The 12,383-nt window shown below is 38.5% G+C and overlaps 1 protein-coding gene across 13 annotated transcripts in view; it reads left to right on the top strand.

Annotated features, from left to right (window-relative positions):
* Positions 1-12,383, top strand: part of LOC100913752 (ATP-binding cassette sub-family A member 3) — a 243,396-nt gene that overhangs the window by 208,316 nt on the left and 22,697 nt on the right. For all 13 annotated transcript variants that reach the window (XM_031963816.1, XM_031963863.1, XM_031963847.1 and 10 more), the window contains 3 exons: positions 5,343-5,501; positions 8,561-8,730; positions 12,245-12,373. In XM_031963816.1, coding sequence (XP_031819676.1) covers positions 5,343-5,501; positions 8,561-8,730; positions 12,245-12,373 — 458 coding nt within the window. The remainder of the gene's footprint in view (positions 1-5,342; positions 5,502-8,560; positions 8,731-12,244; positions 12,374-12,383) is intronic.

The following is a 12,383-nucleotide window of genomic DNA, read 5'->3' as shown; positions in this document are numbered from 1 at the left end:
GTAGTTTACATTTTTTGTGGAGTCATAGGCCATGTTCCTAGGCATTGGCTACTACCATACATAAGGATGATTCAAAACAGACCTGGGTGTTGGATTTTAATTAGCATGAACAAGTTGTTGGTGTGATGATTTGATGATTATTTGATGCAGAGAATGTTGGAGGAATGTTATCATTTGTGTCTTCAATGATCTACTTGTCAATGTATTGTTACCATAGAATTTAAATCAATGTAGAAGAAAGAGAGCTAGTGGGTGTGTGAAAATGGATTCACCATGTTGTCAGCATCTTTGTCAGTATGATAATCTCAGGATTTGTATCAAAGAGAGACAGTGTGGTCAATAGAGAACCTAGAGAGTTGCAAGTTCTGGATTTGGAATATTTACTGGACAAGAAACTGAGAATATGACCACAGGATGATCCCTGAATAATTTTTATTTATTTATTTATTTATTTAATTTTTCACTCAGTTAAATTCAAAACTATTTTTTTACATTTCTTTTTAAGATTTTTTAGTTCTAGGTTCTCTCCCTTATTCCCACCCACAATTGAGAAACCACATGTGAAGTTATGCAAAACATTTCCATAAAAGTCAAGTTGTAAAAGAAAGCATGTATCTCCCACTCTAATGAAAATAAAAACCCTCAAAAAAATAATTTAAAAATAAAAAGAAAGATAAAGAAATGCCTTGATCTGCATTCAGACTCAATCAATTCCTTCTCTGGCTATGGACAGGATTTTTCAACATAATCTCTTCAGGGTAGTTGTGGATGATTATACTACTGAGAATAACAAAGCCATTTACAGCTGGTCATCCCAGAATATTGCTATTACTTTTTATACAGTATATTTCATTTTGTTCATGGAGGATTTTCCAGGTTTGTTTTTTTTATCCTGAATGCCTGCTGCTCACCATTTCCCAGAGAACAATAATATTCCATTCATTGCTTTGAAATTTTTTTCACATTTACTATTGTCAATTGTGTTTATTTATTCTATTTCTCCTTTTACCCTGTCCTCTTTCAAGTAGCTGTTTTGCTACTAACCATTCCCCCCCTCAATATGCCCTTTCTTTTATCACCCTCCCCCCTTCCTATATCCCATTCTCCTATTTTCCTACAGGGTAAGATAGATTTCTATATCCCTATTGAGTATGTATGTTATTTCCTATTTAAGGAATGAGAGCAAGGTTCACTCACTCACCCTGTCCTCCTCACCTTCCCCTCCACTATAAAAGCTTTATTCTAGCCTTTTTTATGGTAAATGATTTGCGCATTGTACTTCTCCCTTTTTCTTTTCCCCAATACATTCCTCTCTCACCCCTTAATTTCATCATTTAAATGAATGAATGGATCCCCATCAATTGGAGAATGATTGGGTAAATTGTGGTATATGAATGTTGTGGAATATTATTGTTCTGCAAGAAATGACCAGCAGGATGAATACAGAGAGGATTGGCGATACTTACATGAACTGATGCTGAGTGAAATGAGCAGAACCAGGAGATTATTATATGCTTCAACAACGATACTGTATGAAGATGTATTCTGATGGAAGTGGATTTCTTCAACAAAGAGAAGATCTAATTCAGTTCCAATTGATTAATGATGGACAGAATCAGCTACACCCAGAGAAGGAACATTGGGAAATGAGTATAAACTGTTTGCATTTTTGTTTTTCTTCCCGAGTTATTTTTACCTTCTGAATCCAATTCTTCCTGTGCAACAAGAGAACTGGTTCGGTTCTGCACACATATATTGTATCTAGGATATACTGTGACATATTTAACATGTATAGGACTGCTTGCCATTTAGGGGAGGGGGGGAGGGAGGGAGGGAAAAAATCGGAACAGAAGTGAGTGCAAGGGATAATGTTGTAAAAAATTACCCTGGCATGGGTTCTGTCAATAAAAAATTATATTTATTTTTTTTTAAATTTCATCATTTAAAAAAAAAGATATTATCCCTTCATATTCAACTCACATCCCTGCCCTCTCTATTTATCTACATGCCTTCTAACTGCCATAATAGAGAACATTCTTATAAACTACAAGTATCATTCTCCTGTGCAGGAATGTAAACAGATCACTTTTCCTGGTTACCTCCTTATGCTTCTCCAGAGTCTTGTATTTGAAAATCACATTTTCCATTCAGCTCTGGTCTTTTCATCATGAAAGCTTGAAAATCCTCTGTTTCATTGAATGACAACCTTTTCCTCTGAAGGATTATAACTGGGTTTTGCTGAGCAGGTGATTCTTGGTTACAATTCTAGCTCCTTTGATCTCCAGAATATCATATTCCAAGCCCTCCAGTCTTTTAATGTAGAAGCTGCAAAATCTTGTGTAATCCTTACTATGGCTCCATTGTACTTGAATTGTTTCTTTCTGGATGCTTGCAATATTTTCTCCTTAACCTGGGAACTCTGAAATTTAGCTATAATATTCCTGGGAGTTTTTATTTTGGGATCACTTTTAGAAGGTGATAGGTGGATTCTTTTAATTTACATTTTACCCTCTGGTTCTAGAATATCAGGATAGTTATCCCTGATAATTTCTTGAAAAGGGATGAACAGGTTCTTTTGATCATGACTTTCAGGTAAATCAATAATTTTTAAATTATCTTTCCTGGATCTGTTTTTCAGGTCAGTTGTTTGTCCAATGAGATATTTCACTTTTTTTTCTTTTTTTTTGTTTTGCTTTATTGTATCTTGATTTCTCATAAAGTCATTAGCTTTCATTTGCTCAATTCTGTTTTTTAAACAATTATTTTCCTCAGTGAGCTTTTGTACTTCCTTTCCCATTTGACCAATTTTGCTTTTTAAGGCATTCTTTTCCTCATTTTCTTTTCATATTTCCTTTTGCAACTCTCTCAATTCTTTTCCTATTTTTTCCTCTACTCTCTTATTTTATTTTCAAAGTCCTTTTTGAGCTTTTATATGACCTGAACCCAATTCTTATTTTTCTTGGAGACTTTGGTTGCAGGAGCTTCAACTTTGTTATCATCTTCTAAGTGTGTGTTTTGATCCTCCTTGTCACCATAATAACTTTCAATGGTCAGAAACTTTTTTTTGTTTTATGCTCACTTTTCTAGACTATAACTTGGCTTTTAATTCTTTGTTAAAGTAGGGCTCTTTTTCCCAGGTGGAGGGTGCATTGTTCCAAACTTCAGGGGTATTTGTGCAGCTGTTTTCAGAAACCTAGGAATCTGACCACAAGCCCTCTTTTCTGGCCTGGAGTTGTTAGGACTGTCCAGGCCTCACAGTAGCTGTAAGATCTAGTGTGCTGGTAGGGGACTGGGGCTCTTCTGATTGGGACTACACTGGGACTGTGTGCCAGACTCCCATCCCATTGCCACAGACTCTCTCCATTGACTTTCTGAGTCTTCTCTGATGTCTCTGGGCTGAGAAGTCCAGGAGCCTCCAACACCGCTGCTGATTCAGAGGTCCTGCCTCACTGCTGCTGAGGTCCAGGCCAGAGTTAAGGCCAGGGTTGAGTCTATGCTGAGATTACAAGCTAGATTCCCACCTGGGTTCCACAGCCTTTTTCTGCTGATCTACCAGCTCCTCCTTGGTGTCTCTGGACTGAGAGGTCTGGAAGCCACCAGCACTGCTGCTGATTTCAGAGGTAGGCCTGGGTTAGGGCAGGACTGCACCAGGACTGAACGCTGTATTTCTACCCTGGTGTCACAAACCTTTTCTGCTGACCTTCCAAACCATCTTCAACTGAAAAATGTTGTACTCCATTTTCTGGGGTGTTCTTATGCTCTAAAATTTGCCTCTTCATTATTTAAAAGAAAAGAAAATATAAGAATAATTGGACTGTCTGAAAATTGTTTTTAGAAAAAAGGACCCTGGCACAATAATGCAAGAAAAGTGTCCTAGAGTGATAGAATATGAGGAAAAAGTAGAAATAGAAAAATCCACCTATCACCACCTCAAAGAGATCCTGTGTGGATAACACATAAGGTCATTATTGCCAAATTTCAAAAACCTGTGATCAAAGAAAACATTTTGCAAGAAACAAGGAAAAAGTAATTTAAATATGCTGGAACTACATTAGAATTGTACAAAGACTTATCAGCAGCTACAATGAAAGACCACAGGTCCTGGATTATATCTACCAAAAATCAAAATAACTAGGCCTGCAGCCAAAAATATCATATCTAGCAAAATTATCTATAATATTGAGCAAGAAAAAAATGAACATTCCATGAACTTGCAGATTTTCAGGACTTTCTATTAACCAAACCTGAATTTTATAATAAATTTAACATATAAGAGCCAATATCAAAGATTAATTTCAAGGAACTCAGCATAGATAAATTGCTTATTTTTTATATGGAATATTTATAACATGTTAAAGATTGACATCAATAATATGACAGCTCAAAAGAAAGACTGGGGAAGAGTTAAATTAAAAATAGTAACTTTGTCATACAAATGAAGTACAGAGGAAGAATAAACAGAGGCATCAGAATGGGGAGAGGAGGGCTTGTAATTCTGAAAACTTAGTCAAATCAGGAATGGTTTAATAGGCTACACTACATATATGCCATGAAAGGTATAGCACCCTCCAAAATCTATTAAAAAATGAGGAGGAGAGATGGGTGGGAAGCAAAAGGCAGAGGAAGAAGACAAAAGAGGATCCATGAATGGGGGGGGGGAGAGAGGTTAAGTAATAGCAAGACAAATTAGGGAGCAGAATTAAAGTAAAAGGTCAGAAGGGATAGGAAAGATATGTGTGTGTCTGGGGGGGGCAGGATTTGTATGTGTATGTATATATTTACATATGTATATATAAATATATATATTTTCTTAACCATAGCCAACTTGGGGGTGGGGGAATAAAAGGGGAGAAAAAAAGAATAAAGTAAAAAAGACGTGCAGCAGAGAACAAAAGAGCAATTTATAAGAAAAGGTGTACACTCATAAATAATTTTTTATTCTACAATATATACTTTCTTGAACTGGGTGTGATGGAAGTAATGTTTTAATCCTAGAGATTAATTGACAGTGTGGTGTGACCTTCAGAATGCATTCAGAAAGGCTTCAGATATGAGGTAATGAGGGAACTTTGAGGGATTGGTTAAAGATTCTAAAGGATAGAAAGGAAGGCAAGGAAATTAGAGTAGCTGCACATGAAAAATTTAAATGAACTTATACAAAGCTGGAAAAGAAGATGGAGGGGAAGGAGATAGGGAATCAAAGATGACTCAAAGGTTTTCCTCTTGACTCTGGAAAGATAAGAGTATCATGGAAAGAAAAAGGGAAGTCACAATAGGAGGCTAGCTTGGGAACTAAATGAGGAATAAACATTATTGATTAATCTTTTTCTTTCTCATTACAGAGCTTGGCCTTCTAAATTTGAACAAAAAAATGGATAATGTATTCCAGATACTACCAAATTATAACCTAGCAAAGTCTTTCTCCAATTTGTATTATAACTATCAAATCAAAATGTTGTGTAAATTTTTGGAAACTGCAGGGCAGAAGTGCCTAAAATTGAGTGAGTATCTACCTCCCACCTCACCTTCAGTCCCTGTAAACAATCCTTTCTCTGTTTTTCCATCATTGGCAATAGAGGATACAAGGGTAGTTGGATGAATGGTACTTTTCTCTGCCCCAAAGGAAAAGAACTTGAATGTCATCAGGGGTTATTGTCATTTCCTAAATCATACCCTACAACAGAGGAGAACTAGGAAGTTCTTGGAGAAAATTCAAGGTAAAAATGCAGAGCAACTAAATGACAGATGGCTTGTGGATTCAGACTTTTAAGAAGTAAGGATCCTTTCTAAAAGGATCCCATTGATCCTTAGAATATTATGAAGTACTCTGGAGTAGTAATGTTCTCATCAGTGTCCTCAGAGCCTGAAAAAGTTAATCCTGCTCTGAACATCTTAGAAGATGGAAGGGGAAAGGATGGGAGTATTTTTTGGCCCTTGCTCTTGGGGATGCCTGGGCAATAATACTACATGGTGAGTTGAGCCTAGTCCTTTGCAATATCCCTACTTTGCAATATCTGCAAGTTCTTGTATTAAGTATTGTATTAAGGTCCCATTATGTAGTATGGAAACTGTACAGCTCCAGTTTAGAGCTTTAAGACTCCTACAAACAGTAAAGCAGAAGATCATGAAGGCAATGATGTGAAATGTTGGCTAAAGCAGACTAGAAACTTAATCTGTCTCTTCCCTGTACCCCCCCATATGGATGATCACATTGAATCTACCATACAACAAGCATTTACAAGGCAGGTATAGAGGTGGATTAGCCTTTCTTGGAAGAGAAAGAATCAGCCTGCTTAGGTCATTAAATATTCAATTTGATCTTCTAGAGACATTGGGGAAATGTAAGGAGTGAATACATAAATCATTACAACAAAGTCTATGAAATATCCAGATTTCATTGTGGCATAATTCTGTTATAATTAGTATGATGCTAAATATTATTTTCCCACCCTATCAGAGCTGGACAACAAATCTAGCTGATGTCTGACTCCTATTTTATAAATTAGAAAGTGAAAAGCAGGTATTTGCACTTGTTTGCACACATAGTGATTAATCAAATTAATTCTGCCTCAGAAGTTAGTGAAAAATATTACACCCTCACACTTTAAACAGGTAAGAACAGGCTTCAATTAATCACAGGCTTTTGATTAAATGAGATCCTCAATCAAATGGAATTACAGGGGAAAAGTCTGAGGGTACTTGGCAATAGTTATTGAAATCTGTATAAAATAGGCAGCTAGATGAAGCAGTAGATAGAGCACCAGCCCTGAAGTCAGGAGGACCCGAGTTCAAATCTGATCTCAGACACTTAACACATCCTAGCTGTGTGACCCTGGGCAAGTCACTTAATCCCAAATTGCTTCAGGAATCACCTACAGACAAGGGACTCCCTGGAAAAATTTCAGAGATCTCTGGAGAAAATCTGAATTGTCCTATGTTGTTGCAGAAATGTAGAAGAATTTTACAGCATTAAACCTACTCAAGTTTCAGTCCAGAGCAGGATGTGAAGATGTCTTAGCAAAAAAAGGAAATGGTGAATTGCCCAAGTACTCCCAGAACATAGAACCTTTTTGTAAGCACTAAGCCACATGGGCTTGGTTTCTCAATCTGAGAATAAGGGGCAACTTCTAGTCATCTCCAGGACCCAGGACCCTAACTCTGTGGGGAAAGGCTTACAGGTTCTGGATATCTGTAGGGACTAAGTTTTTCTTCTGAGATAGGAAAAGTGATTGTCTTTTCTTTTTTAAATAGGTCAGTAATTAAATCTAGCCTGTGTAAGGGAGAGGGGATCCAGAGTAGAGGGATCCTTTAGGTAGGAATTCCAACCCTCCACCCTCGTCCAGTGGACCAGGGTTACTACACAAACACCAAATCACACTGGTTTGGTTTCTCACCTAAAGAGTGAAGAGGTAAACTTCCAGCTGACTCTTTATCCCTTAATCCCTGTGAGAAGAGCCCCCAAGGAACTTGGTCTTCCCTCTGAGAAAGTAAACTTGTTCTCTTTGTCCTTTTCCCTAACCTTTTTTTTTGTTTGTTTTGGGTTGGGGAAGACGTTTACAAGCAACAAGATAGGTATTAACTTTGTAAAATGGTATTTGTTTGTTAAGTTATAGCATCATATATTTGGAAGTATGGGAAAATGTCATTGACTAGATTTGATTAGGAACTGCCATAGAGACTTTAGTGTGAGGCATTCAGCATTCAGATAGGATATGTTCTTGAAGAATTAAGTCTAATTATGTCACTAATAACATTCAGGTTGATTTACTAAGTAAGGCAAATATAATATTAAAACTTTAGAAGACAGAATGTAAAAGTCAGGATTGGCTGATGGAATCCCTTGAGTCACTCCACCCCACTCCATTTAAAGTAAGTAATAAAATGCTAGGCCCTGATACCTTAACTAGATGAGGATTTTCAATTATCAATTGTTCATTCATGGACTTTAGACTGAGTGAAAGTCCTTGAATTAGAGTGACATTGCATAGGAAGAATGTTTGGATTGGCAGAGAAAACTTGGTTATGATCTATAGGGTCTAACTTAAAATGAATTCAGAATGCAAGGAAAACCAGATCATCCATAGAAGTTAGAGTTGATATAGTTGCCTCAGACCATAGTTATTTGCTATATGTGGTTTAAGAATTTAAATGGGTGAGGAACATTTTTCTGGAGTAATTTGTATGTATAATTGGAGAAGGAAGACAAAGGATAATTGCTTGATTAAAAGCACAACAACAACAATAAAGTTTGAAAGCCCTGCAGTTTATTATCCCCACATTCAAGGATATAGAAGTACTTTGAGTGTAGAATATAATTGTTATATGGAAAGACCAGAGAAAGGCTTTTGTTGAACTTGAATATTTTCCAGATATTTTCTATAGAGGGAATTTGTTTCAACTAAATCAATACTGACAGAATAATCATCTGCCAAGATATGGAAATAACACTTTAAAATGTGTTTCTTTTTAATGATATATGCTAAGGTGAAATTTTACCTGAATACATGAAATTAATAAAATGGTAAAACCAAGGTTTCAATGACATATCAATGTCTCACAGATACTGTACCTGAAAATATCTACTCATGGAAGCAATTTGGGATTGGAAAATATTTGACCTCCATGGTTATATCTGGCTTTATTTTTTTTCTGCTCCTTTTCTTCATTGAGACCAACTTCTTCTGGAAACTGAAAATCTCTCTCTATAAGATCTTTGAGAGAGAGAAATTGGTGAGTGGCTTATTATGAAACTTAAATCAACCATATGAAGTTCTTATCTTAGCTTTTGACCAGCTAAATGGCCTGATTTCACATTTCCTTTCATTAAAGGAATGAAATCTACTCTGGCACCACTCCATTTTGAGTGAACCCCACTTGAGGTATATACCCACCATAAATTGGTCTCTATCCTCTTGCACAAGTTTTCTTTCACATTCCTGAAACACACACCTCCCCTTCAAGACTCAATTCAGGTGTTGTTTCCTCCATGATTCCTTTCCTAATGCTCTCCACAACTCCATTATTAGAGCTCTCTCCTCCCTCGAATTATCTCATATTTTGAGTGTGTGCATTAATATTCCCCACAGAAAATGTAAGGTTCTTGAAAACTGTTTCATTTTTGCCTTTATCTCCAGCTCTAAGGACTTGTTTGCTGATCCCTAGTCTTCTCCTGCCTGCTAAGTAAGAATGTGATCCAAGACTCTGCCCTAAACACTGTTGTTTTCCAGGTTTTCACCTCCTCTCCTGACTCCAAATATCACCTCTTTGTGAGTGATATCCCTGCCCATATCTGTATCTCTAGCTCTGACTTCTATCTTAGGCTGCAGTCTCATAGTTCTAGTTGCCCACCAAACATCTCCACCAGATGAGCTGGCAGTACCTCAAATTCAAAACGGCCAAAACAAAGCACGCCATCTTCTCCCACTAAACCTACCCCAATTTATGCTTATGAGACTCCCATTCTTGCTGTTACCCAAGTTTGTACCTCAAAAGTTATATTTGACTTGTCCTTCTTCCTCAGTACACTCAATTTGTCACTATGCCCTATTGTTTCATTATGTGATCCATACATCAGCTGAACCCCAGCTGCTGGCATTATTGAAGGGAGAGGTCATCCCAAAATCTCTGTTTCTCATTGACTCACCCACCAAGGAAACACTTTGGGAAAATCGCTCTGGCTTATGGTCCCATCCAGGAAAACCCTGGGAGAATGATTATCTGGCTCATTTTGCTCTCCTGGAAAATATCCTAAAACCCTCTACAGTACTCACGCTAACAAGACAGACAACTAAAAAAAATTGGAGAATGGCTTACATTCTAACCTATAATAGACAAGAAAACTCCTACAGGGACATATATAGTCTTGGTTAGTTATCTTGATAGGGAGTCAATCAATTCTTCCCTCTCAGTAGGCTCTGTCTTCCAATCGGGAAAGAACTCAGGGTAGCTAGAGATTTTACCCTTTCCCTCAGACCTTCACAATGTACAGAATTCACGGTACTAGTAAACCTCTCTTTCCATCTAACTCACCAATGACTTCTGAGTCTGCATGATATCTTTCTCTCCTTTTGTTTCACTGTCACCAGCAGCTCAGGACACATAGTCCCCCATGGATGGCATGTGGATCCCTACAGGTTGGCATCTCTATCTCCTTTCATTATTGTCCTCCAATTCCCTCTTAAATTTGGAAGTCGATCCCTTGTAGCCCATGAGCCTCAAGGATCACCCATAGATTAGGAGGAGGGAAATAACTCCATGCTCACTGCATGCTCACCTATCTTTATGGTACTTTACAGTTTATAAAGTGATCTCCTTACAACAACCAATGTTATTAATAGCATCTCGCATTTAAAAAACTGAGACTAAGAGAAATTCGGCAGCTTGTCCATAGTTACAGGAATAGTAAGTGATCAGAGCTAGTAACCAGCCACAGAGCTTATAATTCCTATTCTGTAAGAAAGACTCCAAAACACAATTTCTCCCTCTCCTGCCAATCTCCTGGCACGGGAAGCCAAGCTTGGGCTCTTACTCAGTCTTTCCCCTTCTTCTCTTAACTTCCCACTGTTGCCAAACACAAATTGGCCTTGCCCCTGGAGCCCTCTGCAACCTCTCCCTAGCGAATTCTTTCCCTTCCTCCAAGAGCTACCTCCTTTGTGATGATCGTGCTGCCCGCAGCCTACACTGATCCCTCTTTCTTCAAATCTTGCCTAATGCTCAGTCTGAACTCCCAATCATAGCATCATTTCTATTCTGGTAAATGCTCAGCTAAATCTTCCAGGACCGGGACTCTGCGGCTGTCGGTCTTTGTGTCCTCGGGCCCAGCACAAGGCTTTGCCCCATGGGAGGCACTGAACAAGTATCTGCTACTGCGGTTGGGATCCCGGTGAGGGTGCATGGGGCGAGGTGCTAGAACCCCAGAGGCATCTCCAGATACAAGCAGAAAGCATTGTGGAGTCCTTGCTAGCAGAGGCCCAGGCACATCACCTGGACGGTCCAGCCTGGTGTGCGGCCCTGGGCCAGAACCAGGATGGATTATGTAGCAGGAAAGAGGCGATATCCCCCCCCCCCCTTCCTGTTGATTATTAAATTCTTTGGATGGACTGAAAAGGAAGAAACAATTGACCAATGGTCAGCAATGTTCTCTATTTCTTGAGGGTCACGTGACTTCCTGAAATTTAGGCCTAAGATCTGACCTACTCCTCCTCAGAGACTTTGTGTAAAATCTTCACTGGTCCTATGCAACGTCATTCCTCATGGCAATATCTGAAAAAGGAGCTATAGTCTCACAGTCTGCGGAGTAGGACAGAAGTCTCAATCTCTCAGCATGTGCTCAACAAGAAAAGTCATGTGATTCTGGAATATCAGTGGCATGGGGCTTTGTGGAAGCTCAAGTCACTGGCAAGAGGGAAAGGAAATCAGAAAACCTGCTACCCTGTTTCTCCTGGGAGCTCTTACAAGTGTATAGACTCTGGCATTTTCTCTATCTCTCTGTCTCTGCTCCCTCTCTCTGTATCTCTCTGTCTCTCTGTCTCTGTGTCTCTGTCTCTCTCTGTACCTTTCTGTCTCTCTGTCTCTATCTCTGTGTGTCTCTGTCTATCTCTCTCTGTGTCTCTCTCTGTCTCCATCTCTGTCTCTGTTTCTCTCTGTCTCTGTCTCTGTCTCTGTCTCTCTCACACACTGAATGTTCACATCATGAGTGGTGGGATAACACTGGGTTTCACAAAAATCATGCTACCTATATAAATCCATTACTTCCTGTTGTCATGCACAATACAGGCAGGACAGGAATTTGTTCTTTTGGTTGTAAATATGTGTGTCCTCCTGAGGGCAAATTCCCCAAGAGAATAGTTAAGAAAATTATACCCTTCTATGTCCTGCTGCTTGATACTTTGAGACCTCATATAAGCTTTCTTTTCCTAAAAGTGTACTACTGTATTCTTGATGTAAAAATGCATCAGGCTACATGGAATGCCAATTAAAGTTTCTATTTCCAGAATTTCCTGATCACATTTGAGCTAATTTTCCAATGTTTTGATTGTCCTTGGGAAATCTGGAGTCAGCTTAATGAAGAGGTGAAAAATTTTCCAAAAGTAGCCAAGAGCTACTTACTTGACATCTCCCAAGACTCAATTACATCTGTTTTGCCTTCTCATCCCCAGCCTTTTAGCCACCTCTCCCATCTATCCCTCAAGATAATCAAATGCCTGAAAGGCATTCATGTCTCTGTTACCTCTCTCTGAAATAGTCACAGGTGCAAACTGAGACATCTTTGATTTTCAAAGACCCAGATGTGGAAAATGAAAGAGAAAGAATCCTGGACTCACTTCAACAGTTGCTGCAGGCCACCCCTTTAATCGCTAAAGAACTCACAAAGGTAAAGTCAA

This window comes from Sarcophilus harrisii, chromosome 1 (genome assembly GCF_902635505.1).
Source record: "Sarcophilus harrisii chromosome 1, mSarHar1.11, whole genome shotgun sequence".
In the NCBI taxonomy this organism is placed as follows: Eukaryota; Metazoa; Chordata; class Mammalia; order Dasyuromorphia; family Dasyuridae; genus Sarcophilus; species Sarcophilus harrisii.
This window is presented reverse-complemented; position numbering and strand designations above follow the sequence as displayed.